We start from the raw sequence: 20589 nt of genomic DNA, 5'->3' as shown, positions 1-20589 counted from the left end.
TTAGTTTTTTTTGTAGTTTTTACCTTTTTTAGTTTTTTTTCTTCTTTTGTATTAGTGTGAAATAATTCAGACGTCATATGCGGACAAACACGACGTCACTCGACAGACAGACAGACAGACATAACCCACAAACAACTTATTTTTATATATATTTATTCATATTTTTTTAGTTTTCTTTTTCTCTTTTATTTTTCAGTTTTTTCCTTTTTTTTAGTTTTTTTCTTTTTTAGTTTTTAGTTTTTTTTAGTTTTTACCTTTTTTTAGTTTTTTTTAGTTTTTTTAGTTTTTTAGCTTTTTTAGTTTTTTTATTAGTTTTTATTTTTTTGTAGTTTTTGCCTTTTTTTATTTTTTTCAGTTTTTTTTTAGTTATTAGATTTTTACCTTTTTTTAGTTTTTTTTAGTTTTTTAGCTTTTTTAGTTTTTTTTTCTTTTTAGTTTTTTTTGTAGTTTTTACCTTTTTTAGTTTTTTTCTTCTTTTGTATTAGTGTGAAATAATTCAGACGTCATATGCGGACAAACATGACGTCACAGATCCTGGTCCACAGATCCACAGACAACTTATTTTTATATATATAGATTATAGAGCTGATGATTTTCTCTTGATCAATTCTACTCTAGATAATTTATTTTTCCCTTCTGTCTTTCATAATTTTCTTTTGGCCTTTACGCCTTCTTTTCTTTTTAACGCCATACGGCACCTTACGCTAGGTTAACACCGAACTTTATGATGAAGTGGTTAATGTGAACGCTATGACAGTTGTGCTGTCACGATAAATTTCTTAAGGTAGAAGGAGGTAGTAGCTTCTTATAGAGCCATTTAACATCTCTCTGTGACCTTGTTTTAACCTATTGAACTAGCAGAAAAAGAATTGAATTAGATGATTAGGTCATTGCTAATCATGGAAAAGTCAATTTTCCCTTTTTTTTTACATGAAACCTTCAGTTAAGGGGGGGTTTACACCATGACAAACCAATGAAGCTGATATGATTTGGGGGAAATTGCATTCTAAAAAGACGAATTTAGAAATTTCATCGAAGGCGAAATAATAGATGAAAGAATGAATTTAACTCCCTTTGTGGGTTTTTGACCAGGATCAGAAGATGATAAATCCTTTAACATAATCACGATTCTTGTAATTTCGACCTCAGAAACTGGTTCCAGGGTCATTAACTTCTGGCAAGATGGCATGATGGTCAAAATAAGGTTGCGAAGAAGACTAAAGAGGCAATTCTTCTCCCAGTCTGAGCAAAGTAAGAGATGTATGGTTATTAGTTTATCCTGAACCAGGGATATGGAATTTGCAGGTTACTTGAATAAGTTAATTTTACAATAAGAGCTGCCGTTCTCAAGCTAACATAATTTAATTAATGGCCTGTATATTTTTTGCTGCTAATTAAGGATTATTCCTCCTCAAAAGGAAAAATCTGATGTTTATAATATTCTGAAATACTTACTTATATCATTCCCAGAAGTATTTCACTTTACTTTATCCCCCTGGTTTGCATTTATGTTTTCCCGTTTCTTGATTTTTTCGACTTCTTTACCGTTCAGTCTGTTTAAGAAAAGATTGAAAGAAGGAAAAATGTATTGGAAATTTATAATTTGAGTTATATATTTGCAAATTAGAGGAGGGGGTGGGAATGAGTCAAGTAAAATGAGGCGAATTTAGAATTGATAGAAGTAAGTGTTTTAAGATTATTTTTTTTAAATCTGATCAAAATTTTGTAGTTTTTTCTTCTGAGAAAGGAATAATTTGTGCATTAGCGCCACTTTTTCAAGTTGCTCGAATTCTATTGAAACAGTTTTCAGTTCAATTACGCATACGTACCAATTCAAAGTTGTGAAAATATGCTAAAAAGTATAGCAAACTTGACTAAAAATGCACTTTAATGGATGTGCTGTCAAATAAGATGAAATGGTGCGGACTATCGTGCAAATGTTGATATCATACCATTGATGGATGAGAAGACACTTTTCACTGTTCTAAACTACATTCCAAAACTGACTGACAAACTGAAAAGAATCCATAAAAAACTTAAACTTAATGTCACCTTTAAACATTCAGATTCATTTATTCAAAAATTCATATTCATCAAAATCTTCAACTTGCCCAAATGGAGAGACAAGCTCGACTACTGGGCAAGACGTATAAACAAAATTTAACAATCCTCATTGATACAGAACAAACAAAAAATGAACCACTATTTCATCAATAAAAAAGAACAGTATCTTTCACGAGAGTATTTCAGGTGGAGCAAGTGGAGTGAGGCCAAAATAAAATATAAAATAAAAAATTTTTACCAACCGTTCTTACAAGCAGATTCCATCATATAACTTTTCAATCGTTTCTTGAAAGATCCTTTTGGTAACTCAACAAATTTATTTAATGAATATTTGTTGGCTATTGATGGGATCATATACCAAAGGTTTAAACTGGATCTTTCATTTTTCACCAGAGGTAGTTTATACGGGCTAATACATCTAGTTATCAGTGAATTTTGATGTCTGGACAGTAAATTCTCATCAAAAAAGAAATTATTTACTTGTTGAATCTTAAAAAACCAACTAGATAATAGCAGATGAGATTTCTGTGTAAGAAAAAGTTAAAGTCCGCTAAAGCTTCAATTTTATTTGTATTAGTTAGTCATTTACGAACTCAATGCTACTAAGTAAACCTCTGCAGTTAAAACTAGAAAAACGTACATTACTGTATGTGGGGATAGAATCATCCATAAATGAATATTTGTTTTTCGGGCTATCTTCAAAAATTACTGCTTCATCATCCTTCACATCCCTCATGCATTCCAGTATATCAAAAGAATTTTCCTCTAACAGTTTAGTTCTGCTTGCAAAATCAGGTAAATTATGTATACTCAATATCAAAAATCAGCAAAAAAGCCTCACTCCAGTTAATCAACAATTTAACAAAAGACCACTCAAAAAAGAAAACTAAGCTAAGCTCATATAACAACCGCATATGTCGGAGAATTCTATTGCGTTTCGGTGGAAGTATATGCATTCTTTCTCATTCAACAGAGAACACGCACATTTTGGCCACAATTTGCGCAGACCAACACATATTTGCGCATTTATATAATGACTATTATGAACAAATCCTAACAAATCCCTAATAATGACAAAAAAAATAACACAATTTATTCGACTGGTAGGACGTTATACCACTTCTTTTTTGTTTCACTCCGTCTTGGTCTATGTAGCATAATGTGGGTGGTACCGTGGGTGGGATCCATGCAACAAAACCTTTATCCTTCATTTCTTTCTTTTTTTTGATTCAGCGTAGCACGAATCTCCCTGCTGGTTTTACTAACATCATCACTGAAGAAAACTCCATTGTAATCAAATTTTGTCGCTTTATCAAGGTCTTTTTTCCAGGGCTGGTCACGTAATTGTTTATTCGCTTGAAGTACCGAGAATTTGTCATCCAAATTCATGAGTCGTATTTTCACAAATTTGTCATGTACTTCTTTAACTTAAAAATTAATTTTTAGTTGTAAGAAGTTTTCCAGCAAATGTTCCATTTTCGTCGAGGCCTCCGGCACTGTGGCAGCCTTTAATTCCAAGCAATAATGTTGTCTTTCTTTTCCAAATTCTCCAATATGAGGACCTTATCAGTGAGAGGGCCTAATCCATGGGTTTCTTTCTTTCGTATATTTTTTAATTCTGCCTGAATCTTTGTTATTGTATCCAAGTGGGTCGCAGTTATGATTTTTCAACATTGGCAAAGATAAAAAACCACCTCCATTCTGGGAAGTGGTTTGTATAGAACTCCCTGTTCCTGTGGCCGTTTTTATATTTGAAGAACCCAACAGCAACTAGGGACGAGATTATTAGAACATAGGTCTTCAATAGACAAGGCCAGGAGGCTACGACAAAGGCCTGGGATTTTTTTATTCCGCATTGGCTCAACACTTTTACGATAATCCTCACCATTTCATCTTATTTGGCAGCACCCCCCATTATTGCCCCCGTTAAAGGTCCCATGCAAGTTTTCAGGGAAGCAGTTGAGATAAAAAAAAGCACAACATAAAAAGGTAGATCTCAATTGAGACACGGGAGAAACTTCGCTAAGTCCCATTAATGACAAAATTATTAATTCTGATAGTTTTCACATAAATCTACAAATTTTTGTTGCACAATCAAATAAAATCTCTGATAATAATCTAACTGGAAAGCGATTAGCCTTTAAGGATGCTGTAAGTAAGATGAATTTGTTAATTGTCATTTAGATTTGTGTTTTTCATTCAGTTACCCTTTCACTGTTACTGAGAAAGGGTCATCATATTTTAGTTTCGTGTTTTGTTTAAAGTTTCCAAGCAGAGGTCTTGACCGAAATATTTCTATAATTTTCAATTTTTTCACTGGCTGTTCATTGTCCCCGTTCTTCTTTTCTTTGCGATTTTGTGTTTTGTCATCACTCATTTAGTTCTTCCTTTCATGGCCATTTTAAACAATCGGCTTGATTTTGAACAAAGCGGTTTTTTCAGATTGCTCTCTAAATCTGGTTCAAGCAAGCTCATCATATTCATGGTTGATTGGATAAACATAGATGATTTGCGGTAACACCTCTTTCGGATTGAACTGTGAATTTTAGTTGTTATATGGATAAAGTAATAACATTAGCTCTTGCAGTTATGGCCTTTGTAGTTGATTACATACACCCTTGTGATATGCTCGTTGAAGCATAACAGGGGACTTTTTCATTGAAAGTTCGATGGCTAGCTATTGCGTTCAGTTGAGGTTAGAATGAAGCCTCGCTTGTGGAATGCTGGAGGCTATCTGACTGCTCCTAATAAAGCTGACGAGATCTTTGTTTCGTCAGTGCAATCAGCTTCTCTGGATGTATTCCCTGTATCGGGAATGTATGGTCAAGCAAACTAGTCCTTATTGGTTCTCCTAGAATCTCGATTTCTAAGGCTTCTTCCTCAGTAACAACATGCTGCAGGCAGCAGCAGTGACAACATCACCAGCAGCATCTTTCTGTCACATGCGTCTCTTTTCGTGTGGCTCATTTGAGAAATTAATTGCGAGAAACGGAATTATTTTACTAAAGTGTTTTACTGGCTAAAACGGATGTTTTAGCCATGCTTTTCTGTACCACATGAGTCATGCTAACCTTCTCTTACTAACCCATCTTTTTGTTGTACAGTTGGTCACTTTTGACTTAGGCACTAAAACTCTTAATTTTGGTCGAATGAGCATCCTCGGAAGTTTATTTTATTTCTTTACTTATTACTTATTTAGCGAGTTTCCTTTTAAAGGTATCTGACCATCATTCATTAAAAAATACTTAACCAGATACAAAATTTTCTCACTTATTTCATTCAAAGTAGTCCGTTTGAGCTGCCACATACTTCTCCCAACGGCTCTGCAACTGTCGGCAGTAGTGCCAGAACGCCTCTTAAATGTTGCCCAGTTGATATGTTGAATTGTGCATGATATGTTCTCTGGACTGAAATCTGATATTTTTTTAATCAATTATTTATTAATACTAAAAAGAAAAACACTTACAAACACTAGAAGGTTATATGACCCAAGAGGCTTGGCTTGCAGTGGACCTCCCAAAACAATAATAAAGCACTGAACATTTAGAAAACACTAAAACAGATACGATAAAGAAACAGTGGAATAAAAGAAGGACAGCGATACATATATATGGAATAAAAGAGAGAAGAGATGCATATATAATGGGAAAGAATGAAAAAAACGAGTGAGAAAAACTCCTCGACTTAAAAAAAAACCGTCGAGCAATTGCCTTTACAGAGAGATAAAGTGACATCAAAAGGGATGAAGTTCCACAGGAAAAACCGTGAGAAGAACTACGTAAAGAAGAAGAGTACTTACCTGAGCCTGTCTGTGAGAGAATCTGCTGAAGAGACGCTTGAAGTTGACCTAATAAAGAAGATTGTGCTAAACAAAGATTACTTTTACACACAATATGATCCAACTGAGCTATTCCAGTATCATTATTAACATCAGAGGAAGGGTATAGCCGAGGGAGAAGAAAAGCAGCCTTCACTGCCCTATTCTGGGCTTTTTGAATGGAGCACAGAAGAGATTTGTTAGTTCTACCCCAGACAGAGCAGCAATAAGAAAGTTATGGAAAAATAAATGGATAATAAAGAGAAAGCATAACATCTGTGGGAAGAAATGAGTTAGCTCAGTGCAACACTGAAGACTGGCGAAGGATGAGGGAACGGTTGTGATTTATATGGGGTTTAAAAGAAAGGAAACAGTCAAGATACAGACCAAGAAATTTCACCATAATAGCATCCGGTATAAAATCATTCCCTTAAGTCATCATGATTGTCTCCTACCTCACTCATACAATAGGAGCCCTGAAACGTATAATAGTACTCTTCTGGCGAGGTTAGGTTTGATAGTTTTGTCGTACCATTTGACCAATACCAATCATATACTTTATCAGGAAGACCTTGACCTACGGAAGTGGTTGATGGTAGGTTCACTGCAGGAGTGAAAAAGTTACTGTTGTCAGCAAAAAAGAATGGGGTGCACATGGGGATGAAGGCCGTATAAAAGATCATTAACATAAAACAAAAACAAAAGCGATCAAAACACGGAGCCTTGTGGGACACCTTTCAATATAGGCGAAGTAGAGGAAGAAGTATAATTAACCGAAACATACCTGCAAAATTTTTACAAAATGATTCAAATGTTTGTCTCAAGTATTTTGTGGCACCAGTCAAAAATATGTGAAGAAAGTAAAGAATAATAGAAGAATATTGCAAGATCATTAAATGCATTCCTACAGAAACAAGTCAGTGTCTTCAGCACACTTGAAGGTGACAAGATTACACACATACATAAAGAAAGATCAATGGGAAGGCACATATCATTCAAAATATTGGCCCAAAGTATAATATGAGACCAGTGAAACTCATGTGAGCTGCAAGTGTACTGCATTTGCAGCACATTTGAAGATAACAAAATCACAAACAGACATTAAGTAACATCAGCGGGAAGGCAAAAATCATTAAAAATATTGCCCCGAGGTATAATATGGTACCAGTCAAAATTATATGAACCAAAAATAATAGAGGAATATTTCAAGATCGTAAAGCAAATTCCTATAGAAACAATTTATTGTGTTATAAAAAAGTAAATTCAAATTCATCAAATTAGTTTTCTGCATTCTTAGCATACAAATCAGTTTCATCCTGATCATTGAAGTTAACTACTCTTCCAGATTTGATTTTATACAGGATATCATCTTGACTAGACCAAACATTACCTGAGCCAAGCTTTGACTTGATATATGAAAGAAGCTGTAGGCGTGGTTTTGCAAGTGTCTAAAAAAAGTATCTCAAATCCTTCTTTTGTCTGAGAAGCAGTTGACGAACATGAAAGTTGCAAAATTGAAAACTATGGGTGTGGGTTCGGCTGGTGGTTTGTTCATTCTTTTGGCCGATTCAATATCAGCCTGGGTAATTGGTATGCCAGGAAATTTCCCAGCACATAGTGACGGGAGTCGACTTTCAGCGTTCTCAATGGTGGCATCAACGCCAAAAATGATAATTTGGTTACTTAAAGCCTGCTGTTTAAATAAGTAGTTTAGTCTTGCCAGGTTAGATTGGATAGGCCTAAAAGAGCTTTCAAGTCTTTCATTGATTACTCTAAAGCAGTCAATGATGACTCAATAGAAGATATGTGATTTTCATAACTTCCAAGGGTTTTAACTACTAAATTACTGCGATCTAGATTGAGGCCAGAATACACATTCTGCTTGATTTTACCCAGCTTATCTGAAGAGACAATAACATCAGGTTTTATGAAGGCCTGTCGCTCTTTCATTTTAATGACTGCCTCTTTTACCTGTGTATGAGGTCATTAATTAACCCTTTCATTGAAGATTTGAGGTTGTCAGGTTCCAGTAAATCTGCTCGAATTCTATGCTTGATTTTTGTATCATTTATGTAACTAGTAAGTACGAATAGTTGCTATTGACCAGATTTCGATCCAGAGAATTGGAATGAGCTGTCCGACCTAAGTTCATGGGGTGGCTTGAGTTGACTTTTCATTTCTCACCCAATATAAACAACAAAAGCAAGTACAGAATAAGTAGTGGTATTAGGCAGGATTGATATTAGGAAACAGCTGACAAACAGTAAATTGCAGACAAACGGCAAAACAGGAGGCAATGTATTTTGGAGGAATGTAAAGCAAGTATAAAACATCAAGCAGCAGCTGCAGTGGCTCAACTCAAAGTTGGGATTACTGTAGGCAACTTACAAGTTAAAAATTGGGACTGAAAACTGATATAGGTTTCACCTGATGAGCCACCTCTTCACCCCAGGGGTATAGGCTGCTAAGCTTGCCTGCCTCTACCCACCGGTTGAAAGGCAGCACCAGTACTCCAAGCTGTTTAAAATGTCATTGGCTCTGCCTGAAAACCTTAAATTTTTCCAGACAATTTTTGCCACGTCATCGGCACTCAGCCTGGAAAATAGTCAGAAGTCACACGGAGCCATATAGATAGAGTAGGGAGCCTAACGAAGTATGGGTTTATTGCGTTTGGGCTTGAAACTGTTTTGCTTGAGTGTTAGTAGCTTTCCACGAACTTTGGTGAGATTCTCCAAAGGCATTTCTTTACGGGAATTGATATAATTATTTACTGCTAGATCAAAGATTTTAGTTTGAGCCTCTGTTAGCTATTAAATAAAAAAAACGAGTTTTTTTAACTGAAAGTAAGGAGCGACATTAAAACTTAAAACGCACAGAAATTACTTCGTATATGAAAGAGGCTGCTTCCTCATCAACGCCCCGCTCTTTACGCTAAAGTTTGACTCTTTCTCTCATTTCTTCTTTTTAAAACAGTAAAAAACTTTAGCGTAAAGAGCGGGGCGTTGATGAGGAAGCAGCCTCTTTCATATACGAAGTAATTTCTGTGCGTTTTAAGTTTTAATGTCGCTCCTTACTTTCAGTTAAAAAAACTCGTTTTTTTTATTTAATTTCTGAACGTTTTTGAATCAATGCTTGTTTTGATTTTGGCTCTCCGCAGAGGAATAATCTTGACTTAAGGCTCCTGCCGCATGGGGTGCGGCGTAGAGAGCTTCGCAACTTGACTTCTCCAGGCGGACCGGTCTGCTGCTAGATGAGGCGCCTCGTCGACAGCAATGTTGGCCATCACCAAGAATTTGTTGAGGCTGTCTTTCCACCTTGTCCGAGGTCTGCCCCTCGGGCGAGACCAGCCATGGGCTTTTGGGTCGAAGTCGTACACTATTCGGGCTGGCGTTGATGTCGGCATTCGTAGGAGGTGTCCGAACCATCTGAGAGACCTCTGCGCTATCTGGACGGAGAATGGCACCTGGGAGGTGAGAGTAAGCAACCTTGCGTTGCTTACAAAATCATCCCACCGGAATCCCTCGATCCGGCGAAGCTGTTTCGTCTGACAGACGTCTATCATTTTAAGGATGGTTGATTTGAGGGGCCAGGTTTCCGCCGCGTAGAGCAGGACGGAGCTTACGGATGCGTTATAAATTCGCATTTTCGTACGCCTTGAGATGTGCGGCATTCTCCATAGACTGTTGAGTCTACCGACGATGGAAGAGGCTTTCGATATTCGGCTGCATACCTCTTCGTCTACGGAGCCATCATTGGACAGCACAGAGCCGAGGTAAGTGAAGTTTTTAACGACTTCAACAAGTGTTCCGCAGACAGTTATGGTATCAGGGTGCGAGACTGGACCTGGGGGTTCAATTGCCATAATCTTAGTTTTGAGCCAGTTGATTTTCAGCCCCACTTTTGCTGCCTCTTCCTTCAGGACTTCCAGAGCGTTGGTCAGCTGGTCGATTGAGTCGGCAACGAGAGCAAGATCGTCTGCGAAGTCCGCATCCGTCAGAATGCGATCTCCAAACTGCAGACCAAAGGGCAGGCGATTTGTAGTTCTTGTCATCACATAGTCTATCACACAATTGAACAATTCCGGGGCGGCGGCACACCCTTGGCGAACGCCAGTTTTGATATTGAATGTCGTGCTCCGTTTTCCGTTGACTTGGACGCAACTCTCGGTCTCTTCGTACAGCTTTTCAAAAAGCTTGCAGTATTTATCAGGTAGACCCGTCGATCTAAGTATTAGCCAAACAGAGTTGCGATCGACGGAGTCAAAAGCAGCTTTGAAGTCTACAAAGGCCACGTATGCGTTCCTCCTGAATTCTCTAGTTTTCTCAATTAACTGGCGCATAGTGAAGATTTGTTCGACAGTGGACCTCCCTGGCATAAATCCGGCCTGCTGAACTCTCCTTTTTCTTCGGAGGATACTCGTGCATCTGTCTAGCAGGGTCATGGCAAAGAGCTTTCCAGGGACTGAGAGAAGGGTTATACCTCTGTAATTAGAGCAGATGCTCTTGCTCCCCTTTCTCTTCCAAAGGGGCAGGATTATGCCAAGTCGCCAGTCCTTCGGGACCCATTCTGTGCGCCACACCACGGAAAACAGCATTTGCAGCCAAAGTAACATCGCCGGTCCAGCATACTTCAGGAGCTCAGCGGATACTCCGCATACGCCTGCCGCTTTGTTATTCTTTAGACGTTTCAAAGCAGAGTGGATTTCTGCTGTCGTGAAGGAAGGTCTCTGGTTCATTTGACGGCACTTCCTGAGTGCTGGCAGCTAGGCGTGCGAGTTCCTGGTCAGTCTGTGCTACAGCATCGGCATTGAGGAGACTTGAGAAGTGGTCTTTCCATCGACTGACCTGAGCGGCCTCGTCACTAAGTGGCTGGCCGTCCGTAGAGACAACAGATGCAACTGAGGGGGCTTTGTCGCTTGAGAGGTCACGGAGGTGCTTGTAGAGGCTCCCGACGTCCCCTTTCATGGCTGCGCCCTCCAGCTCGATTGCCTTCCTTTCCACAAACAGTTTCTTGTCTCGCTGTATCAGCTTGTTGCGGACACCATTGAGGCGCCTGTAGGTCGGCATGTCGCCCAGAAGCCTTGCCTTGCGTCTCTGCTCAATGACGTCAAGCGTATCGAACTGAACCCACGCTTTCTTAGCACGCTTCGCCCTTCCAATATTTGCGGTCGCTGACTCCAGGACATTCTTCTTAAACGAGATCCATGCGTCCTCAGAACTTTCAAATGGCAGGAGTGCGTCGAAGCGGTTCGAGACATCAATGGCATACTTGGACCGTATCTCTTGATCGGAGAGACGAGAGACATCAATCTTGGTCGGTCTAGGTTGCGAGCGCTGGGCTTGGAGCCTCAGTCGCATATTAGCTACAACGAGGCGATGGTCAGTGTTACCAATCTCGGCTGACCTGTACGTCCTGCAGTTACTAATCGAGGATCTCCATCTCTGTGAGACAATGATATAGTCGATCATTTTTTTGGTACGGCCGTCGTTGCTGTACCATGTGTATTTGTGGATATCCTTCCTTGCGAACAGCGTGTTCGTAATGACAAGGTTATGCATGCTGCACAGTTGAAGGAGCCTTAGCCCATTGTCATTTAGAGGGTCCGGAATAACTGGTCCGATGACTTGCCGCCATAGGTCGTGGTTGTCGCTCACTGTTGCATTCATATCACCCAAAAGGATGACAATATCGTGGGGGGATATCTTGGACAGTTCATTAGCCAGGGCAGAGTAGAAAGTTTCTTTTGCTTCGTCGTCGGCTTCATTTGTCGGAGCATAGCAGACAAGGACTGTCATTTTTCCTTGCTTATGACTCAGTCGAGCATTAGCTATTCTATACGAGACGGGAGTAAATGACAGTAAACACTTTATGGACTTGTTATCAAGTACTAGTCCGACCCCATTTCTCCTAGTCGTTGTCTGTCCAGACCATAGAAGGTGGTATCCCTCACCTATGGGATCAGTCCCATTCCCGACTAGGTGGGTTTCTGTTATTCCAGCAATAGAGATGCGGAATCGTTTCAGTTCCATCGCCAGAAGCGACTTTGCTCCGGGAAAGTTCAATGTCAATACATTCCAGGTGGCAATCCGGAGGCCACCATGGTCAAGGAGATTCAAACGCTGGTCACTTCTCAGTCCAGGGGCGAGCAAGGGTCGTGATGGGATAAAAGAAGATCGGTCATCCGAGGCATTTGCTAAGCTATTCATTGCAATCGATTTCAGGTGGAGGGTTACAGGCCCAACCGACCCTAGGCCTGGATTCTGATTAGAGCCAGGATTTACCTGGATACTGAGAATCCTGGGGTGGGCTCCACCCACCTCATGAGGTTGAGGCCACCCTGATCGGAGCGATTAGTTAGGGGAAACCCCATATCCAGAGGTACGTGGCGAAGCCTAGTTGCCCTCCAATTTTTTGGTTAATTAAAAAGGCAACTAGAACTTTTAATTTTTTACGAATCTTTTTATTGGTAAAAGATTTACGTAACTTATAAATTAGCTTACGTAAAGAACTTTTGTATTCTCATGTTTTTATTACATATATGAGGGGATTCGCCCCATCGTCAGTACCTCGCTCTTTACACTAAAGCTTAAATTTTATCCCAATTCATTAAGAATGACCCCTGAATCACAAAAGCCGTAGAATAAATAGTTGAAATTACTAAAAATACTTTACCGTAAAGAGCTAGGTATCATAAGGAGGTGAGCCCCTTATATGGGTAATAATTTCTGTTTGTTTTAAGTTTTATTGCTGTTCCTTACTTCCAGGTGAAAAAGCTTTTTCACATTTATTTTTTAATTTTTTTTTTAAATAACGCTAGTAAATCCTGCTCTCCCTTCATGGAAGTTTTCTTCTCCCATGACAAATTCTCGATGGAAAATTCCCCCAGCATATCCCCCTCTTCTCAACCCCTCCCCCCAACCAAAAAAATCCTCCTGAAAACGCCTGTATACTTCCCAATAACCATTACTATATGTAAGCACAGGTCAAAGTTTGTAACTTGTTGCCCCTCCCACGGGGACTGTGGGGGAGTAAGTCGTCCCCAAAGACATATATAAGGTTTTTTGACTACGCTGAATAAAATGGCTATCTCAGAATTTTGATCCGTTGACTTTGGGAAAATAATTAGCGTGGGAGGGGGCCTAGGTGCCCTCCAATTTTTTTGGTCACTTAAAAAGGGCACTAGAACTTATCATTTCCGTTAGAATGAGCCCTCTTGCAACATTCTAGGACAACTGGGTCGATACGATCACCCCTGGGAAAAAAAAACAAAACAAATAAACACGCATCCGTGATCTGCCTTCTGGCAAAAAATACAAAATTCCACATTTTTGTAGATAGGAGCTTGAAACTTCTACAATAGGGTTCTCTGATACGCTGAATCTGATGGTGTGATTTTCGTTAAGATTCTATGACTTTTAGGGGGTGTTTCCCCCTATTTTCTAAAATAACGCAAATTTTCTCAGGCTCGTAACTTTTGATGGGTAAGACTAAACTTGATGAAACTTATATATTTAAAACCAGCATTAAAATGCGATTCTTTTGATATAGCTATTTGTATCAAAATTCCATTTTTTAGAGTGTTGGTTACTATTGAGCCGGGTCGCTCCTTACTACAGTTCGTTACCACGAACTGTTTGATTCCACTAATGAAAAACAATAACCTAAGAGTTTCTTCCTGGAGATTTTGAAGAATGTGAGAATTTGTGAGTTGAAGAATTAAAAACAAGGATTAGAAAGAAGTGGACACATTTATTTCATTAAAAAGAAGATGCTTCTAAAATCGAAAACGAAATCAGATGCCGCTACAAAGTCCAGAATTTTAAACAATAGATAGAATATATTTGCTGCCAACGAATAATGCGGACTATTCATCCTTAGACGATTAGTCTAAGCCTTTTAGGCTTTCTAGCAAAAGGGGCGAGGCTTTCTAATGATTAAAACTTTGAGTTTGGCTTTATGTGTAACACTGAAAAGAAGATTGTCGCTCCTGGTTCAAAACCTATATAAATAGGTGGGGCTCTCCTGGCCATGGAATTAGTATACAGATATTATTTCCATCTCGAAGTTTCGCCAACAAAATTAGCTAAGCCGGACTATACTTTTCAAATCGTATGGCTTTTTTGGTGGATTTCTTTTTGAACTACTCGTTGCATTACCACACTGTTATGTCAAGAAATCCAGTGAACTAGTCACAATCCTATAGAGAGTAACTGCTACTCGTATAAAGTTTTCTTTTTAGACGTTAGCTTTTGCTAATTTTGGTTCGAAAAGATACCGGATTGATAATAATGTACTTTTCAACCAGTCAAAATTTTGAGTCATATAGGCTATAAAAATGCAGTAAAAACTAGAAATATGCTTTCACGGTAACAAGCTGCTGAGCAGTCGAACATAATGAATACAAGTCCAGTGGACATTGTCCGTCATGAGTCAACCTAAAATTCATCCGATCATTCATCCCTTAATTTTATGACTATCTACTTTAGTTCTGCCCTAGAATAGATGTATGGACGGATTGATGATAGCCTTAGGCCTATAATCGTGTTTCTTTGCGATCCATTCGCGACTTATCAGTGCAGCTATATGGCACCATATGCTCCTAATCTTGGCCAACTACATGGCCAATCTTGGCCAGCTATATGGCACCATATGCTCCAACCTATATGGCCAATCTTGGCCAGCTATATGGCACCATATGCTCCTAATCTTGGCCAACTTGGCAGAAATCACCATCAAATAAGAGTTTCTTTTCCTACCAATAGGTTTTTGTGATGGTTTTGCTTTTTTTATTATTTTTTTTTTGGCAAGTAAAGTATTCATGTTTATAATATTTGAGTATTACTATACGGGAATTAATATGAATATTTGTTATCAGATCAAAAGCTTTACTGGAGCCTTTGTTGGCAATTGGACAGAATGAGAAAACCTACCCTAAAAGTTTTTTTTCCGGAGAATTTAAAGAATCATCTGCTGAAGAATTGAGAAAAATGTCGACTAAGCTGTTTCACTTAACTAAGGAAGTTTCCAAAATCGAGAACAAAATCAGATGCCATTACATGATCCAGAATTCGAAAGGACAGAAAAAGAATGAAGTTGCTGATGATAATAATCCTTCTCCAGACAAAGACAGTAGAGGAAGGTATGAAACTTAGACTATGGGAAAGATGGAACAATGATTTATTGTAATTGATATTAGGTCTTCTATCAGTAAACTTATGTGGAGTTGGGGGACACTAAATAACATCAATCAATCTTTTTGACTAGGAATATTTCTGACACCTTGCAAAAGAACTTATCTATTATGTAAGATTTGTTTCACAAAACAAACACTACAGACACCATGATATATCAAGGACAGGCACATAACCAGGAATGATTACCGTAAATGCCAATCACTCTCCTTTTTTAATTTTAGCGTTCAAGCCAGTCAGAAGTACAATTTTTTGTTTGTAAAATTCAAAAAACGCAACCTTAAAAAGAAGAGGCAAAAATTTTAGTTCACACGCTAACCGGTGGTAGACTTTAAGAAATACTTCTTCTAGGAATGTACACAGTTATCCTTTGATTGCCTGCGATCCGGCAATCACGGCAATCCAATTTGCTGCTTGATTCATTCAATGTGCAACCACTTCAAAAGAGCTCCAAAATTGGGCCCTCCCTGGCAACACTGACTTGGAGAAGATGTACTAAAGTCATGTCCCTCTTAAAAACAATTTATAGGTTCCTTCTTTAATACAGGCGTTATTAACAAATGAGAAATTTGTTAATACACGAGGAAAAAAATTGTCTTAAGTAATACCTATTAATTCAAAAATTAGATTAAGCAGTTAAATAAAATAAACAAAAAAACTTAAGAAAATTAGGTTAAAAAAGGTAAAAAAAAACTATGTTAACTACTGAACATAGGCTTTTTCAACAAAATTCCAGGCTGGCTGTAATTGGAATAAAAAGTAAGAAAAGAAAGAACGCATAAAAAAGGCTTGGCACAAACTTCTGAAGTTATTTGCTGGATGAATAAACTGTTAAAAACCAATCGATTGCCCATTAAAAGACAAACGGACAAAGGCAAAGAGATATAAAGCCCCTAAAACTACTTGCAAGAGTTTAAATTCAAATTTGAATTTAGCTCAAATCTTATAAAAAAAAACTTACAACACAAAATATGTAGATTTTAAGCCAAACTTGAAAAATGTTGCTTTTAAATGTTAAGCCTGTTCTCATACAAAGGCCCAGATATACCAATAGACCCACAAGACCAGGGCTTAGGGGCGTAATAAATTATCGCTGAGGTTTTTTCCCTAACAAAATCTGGAATGATTTGACTTATCGTCAAAGTGCCACGTTGCTCTTCTGCCTGTAGAAAATGTTGCTCTTTTGCCTGTAGAAAGGAATTAAAAATTTTAGTTCTATTTTATTTGATAAAGGGAAAGAAATAGGAGGTATCTGCCTGTGGTTCAGAGGGTGAATATTCAGTGGATCTGTTTTTTTTTAACATCTCAATATTCTGAATAATGGTTCAATTGATCTCATATCTGGGTCTATAAACATACTTTTTGAAGCCTGTGACCCGTTAGGAAATCTTCCTGCCTATTCCCCTCTAGAAGTCTGAGTAATGTTTATTATTTTGTAAACATTGTTGCATTTAAAAAAAAGGAAACAGGAACCTAGGCCTATGATACCAAAAAACAAACAACAACATAAAACATACCTGTGTATTTCCACAGGTATTTTTAATGTTCTTTATTAAGAAGCAAAAGGCAGACGAGTTTCTATAAATTTAAAGTGTACGTTTTGTTACACGTGACAGAAGCTTCTATCTCTACTGATAAAATTGGTGGAGGTGCCAAGCAGTTAGCAACACAAGTAACATCAGAGAAACTTCTTTATTGTAAGCATTAACTATTAAAACTAATAAATAAATTGATAAATCTTGCGTTGAGGTCAAATCTTCGAGCAACTGAAATTCTGCCCCTACCACAAAAAAAATTGAGAAGCCATCAAATATCTGTACCTTGAGCTTATTAATCATTGCTGGCCCATTCTTGCCTAGGTGTTGGAGGGATCCGAGTCTAAGGAAGTCTTTTGATAAGAGAATATACTTCTGTGTTTACAATTGTAACTCTTTTTTGCTAAAAAGAGAAATGTGAAAGAAGTTAATTTGAAATAGTTGAACTTCCTCTTTATAGATGACGCAATCCTGCAACAGTAGACTTGCTCTCCTCTTTGTGTTAAAAGTATAGACCTAATTCAAACAAGTTGTTGCAATCGAGAGGATATACTAGAATTTGAAATATGTGCATAAAGTTTCTGAAAGTAGAAACCGGGTTAAAAAACCGGGTAGAAACCGGGTAAAATTTTCATGGAAATGTGACAATGTTCAACTTGGCTCTGGAATAGTCTTCCTTAGGAAGTTATCCCTAAAAGTTTTGTTGTTGACTCTTTCAAAAGAAGATTCAATACCCATTTACATACCAAGATAAAAGCTAGCGGCAAATCAGATATTTAGCTATCCTTGGAACGGCAAATTTAGGAATAAAAAGTAATAACAAAGGCAGACACTTTTTAACGGAAACTTAGACATGCTCCATCTGGGTCAAACTGAAGTCATCCAATTCTTTTGGTTGTCCAATGTACAAAGAAGTACAAAAGTAACTCCAAGATATCTCTGAACTTTTTTCAAATTAAAGGTTAAATGCTAAAACACCCTTATAACAAAAATACACGCCAGAGACTTCAAAAGTAGAGTTGCTGTTATCTTTGACAAACAAACACGGATGGGAGCAATAATGAAAATAAAACATTTTTAGCAGGAATTTGGGCATATCAATCAATGTTTGAACCAAAACCATGTTAGTAATCGAGATTTTTAGTTTTTATAATTGAAAAATCAAACTGGTCGTATGGATGTTCTAAGTCTTTATAAAAAAAAAAAACACCCAAAAACATGAAAAAAGTGTGTGGCTTCAGTGTAAAAAAGTGATTGGTTTTTGTATTTTATGAAAAATACTTCAGTATGAGTTTAACAGAAATTTAGGCATGTTTAACATTGTCCCAGGAGGAATCGGTTAATCTGTCTGGTTCTTCATTCTCTAAGCACTTCTAATTTTTATCAAATTAAATCTTAACTACCTAAAAACATGGAATAACTGCATGCCTGAAGGATAAAAAAAATGATTGGTTTTTGTATTTCATAATAAAACTTCAGCGTGAGTTTAACAGAAATTTAGGCATGTTGCACAATGTCTGGGATGGAATCAAACATTCTGTTTGGTTCTTCATTCTCTGGGCACTTCTAACTTTTTATCAAAACATGAAAAAAGTGTATGCCTTGAGTGTAAAAAAAAATGATTGGTTTTTGTATTTTATAAAAAAAACTTCAGTGTGAGTTCAACAGAAATTTAGACATGTTGCACATTGTCTCAGATGTTTTTGAGAGAGAGAGACACTTTTTATTATACATACTAGCTGTTGGTGTGGCGCTTTGCGCTACACCAACATCTAGTTGGTGGGGGCGCTTCGCGCCCCCACGCACGCGTAACCCTGTGAGCCAAGCGTTCGTGACTGCTGGATCTAAGCGGGAACCAAGTTCCAAGCACGCACCACAGTCACGGCCAGACCGAAGTCTGAACGAAAGGAGGGAGTAGGCGGAATCATCACATCCTCCAAGTTTCGAAGTGTATACAAATTTACTTCCCCTACTAGTTTGAGCAGTCCCGAAAAACAACATGGGAGATCTCCCTGGAAGTATTGATATGCCAACGAAGATGGAGGTAAAACATAAATATCTTTAATCTTAAGGAGGTCAACAGGAGTGTGTTTAGCCGACTGGAGAATTCTTACCGCTTTCTCATGAAGATGGTGAATAGGAGCAAGTACCGAAGGAAATGTAGTCATCCACACAGGCGAACAGTAACATATATAAGGGTAAATGAGAGAGAAGTATAAAAGACGGAGGATAGGAAAAAGAAACAAACGCTTTAATTTTCAAATGTTCCAAGTCCGCGGGTAATTTTCACTCTTATTATTTGAACATGACACTTAAACGATAAATTTTCATCCAAAAGAACTCCCAGGAATCGCACAAATCGAGCCAGGGGGTGACTTATGGAGCTTTTTGGTGTAGGAAGCTCAGTAATTGTGGGGCAGCTCACACCTTTACGAGAAAAATCCGAAGGTACGACGTTTTCACATTTAGTTTTTTACATTGTGTTTTGCTATATTATCAGAAAAGCACATCTGCAGTTTCTTGGGTACAGCTCAACTTGAAATCTTAATTTTTTTTTTTTTTTGGGGGGGGGGTGTCATTTGGACTCTAAATTTCAAGAGGAGTTAGGCTCCAACCTAAGTGAATGTTTTTGGACTAAAAGCTCCTGTTGGACCTATACTCTATTCACAGTTAGGTAGTCAGGTAAATTTAAAGAAACTGTGTGTTGGCAGGTGATTTAAATAAAGTGCTGGACTTTCCTTGAAGCGCATTTTGGGATCAAGCAAGAAATGTTGGGGGAGCAAGTGGGCCTCGTATCTCGAATTAGATGGCAGATCTCTTAAGATCATATCAAATTTATTGTAAACCGGTTGTTAAATTCGTGTGTAAACGGCGAGTTTGGCAAAAACTGAGCCTGGTATTGAATTACTACAAGAGTAAAGTTTTTAGTGACTTAACCCATTTATGTCTTTTAGAAAACGGAAACTCAGTGAGCTGAAACAAGTAAAACTGCAAAAGGCACTTTCTCAAGTGGAAAATGCTCAAGAAGAAGTCAAAGATGAAAGAAGAAAAGACAAGGTGCAACCCAAGAGAGCATGCACAAAATTGTAAACCCTCTTAATATTCGTCCACTACGTCAGTTATAGATATAATCTTTTAATTTGCCGTAAGCAAAAGAAACTGTCACTTTTTTAGCCCAACAATGATCGTTGATTTCTTTGACTATGACAATGTGTACATTTTTTGGGTTACATTTCTCTGTACATTGGCTAGAAAATAAACAAAGGAAAGTTTAAATGGAGTTCTCCTAATATTGGCTACGGTGAGTCAAGGGGTATTCTGTTGTAAAATATTGCTATACATAAAAGAAAATTACAACGTAATGAATTTGGTCGTGCGATTTTCATGTATACTTTTGTGGGGACTTTTAACGTACAACTGTTCCCCATCACCCACATTTTTTAATTTCTTTTGTTTCCTCGGAAACATAAGTGTGGGTTATTTGAGCTCATTACAAAATTGATTTGGTTTTCTTAACATCAATACTTTTACATAATGGTTCCTTCGTTTGCAGGCTGGATATCCAATAATCTAAGATATAATTGAATTTGATGGTGTTCAGAAAGTTGAATTGAATTGAAATGTATGGTTCCTCCTGTCTTCCTGCAAGGGCTCAGGAGGCTTCTTATACTATAATCACTATACAACTTGGTTTGTATAAGATTTATCTGATTGATATCCTTTAAAAAACTTGCATATCAACTTGAGTCCATCACTGTTCTAGCCTGCTTCACTTAGTGTGTCACTATCCTGTCGAATTCTTTTTTCCATAATAAATTGTCTAATATCCTTCCTCCTGCCTTCCGTTCCCGCACATTCAAATAAAAGATTTTCTACCGTTTCCTCATTTCCAGAAAATGCACATCTCGGATCTTCATTATAAAATGGGCTCTATATGTCTGAATTCCTGCATGGCCGTACCTCAGTCTAAATATCACCCTGG

At 37.8% G+C, this 20589-nt stretch overlaps 1 protein-coding gene across 2 annotated transcripts in view; it reads left to right on the top strand.

The window, feature by feature from the left end:
- Positions 1-19883, top strand: part of LOC136035682 (uncharacterized) — a 46566-nt gene extending 26683 nt beyond the window's left edge. For both annotated transcript variants that reach the window (XM_065717609.1, XM_065717610.1), the window contains exons 4-5: positions 14757-15020; positions 19562-19883. In XM_065717609.1, the coding sequence (XP_065573681.1) occupies positions 14757-15020; positions 19562-19697 (400 nt within the window). In that variant the 3' untranslated portion in view covers positions 19698-19883. The remainder of the gene's footprint in view (positions 1-14756; positions 15021-19561) is intronic.
- Positions 19884-20589: the final 706 nt, after the last annotated feature.

The sequence above is a fragment of the Artemia franciscana genome, chromosome 14 (genome assembly GCF_032884065.1).
Source record: "Artemia franciscana chromosome 14, ASM3288406v1, whole genome shotgun sequence".
NCBI lineage: Eukaryota > Metazoa > Arthropoda > Branchiopoda > Anostraca > Artemiidae > Artemia > Artemia franciscana.
Note: the sequence above shows the minus strand (reverse complement) of the source record. Positions and strands in the feature narration are given on the sequence as shown.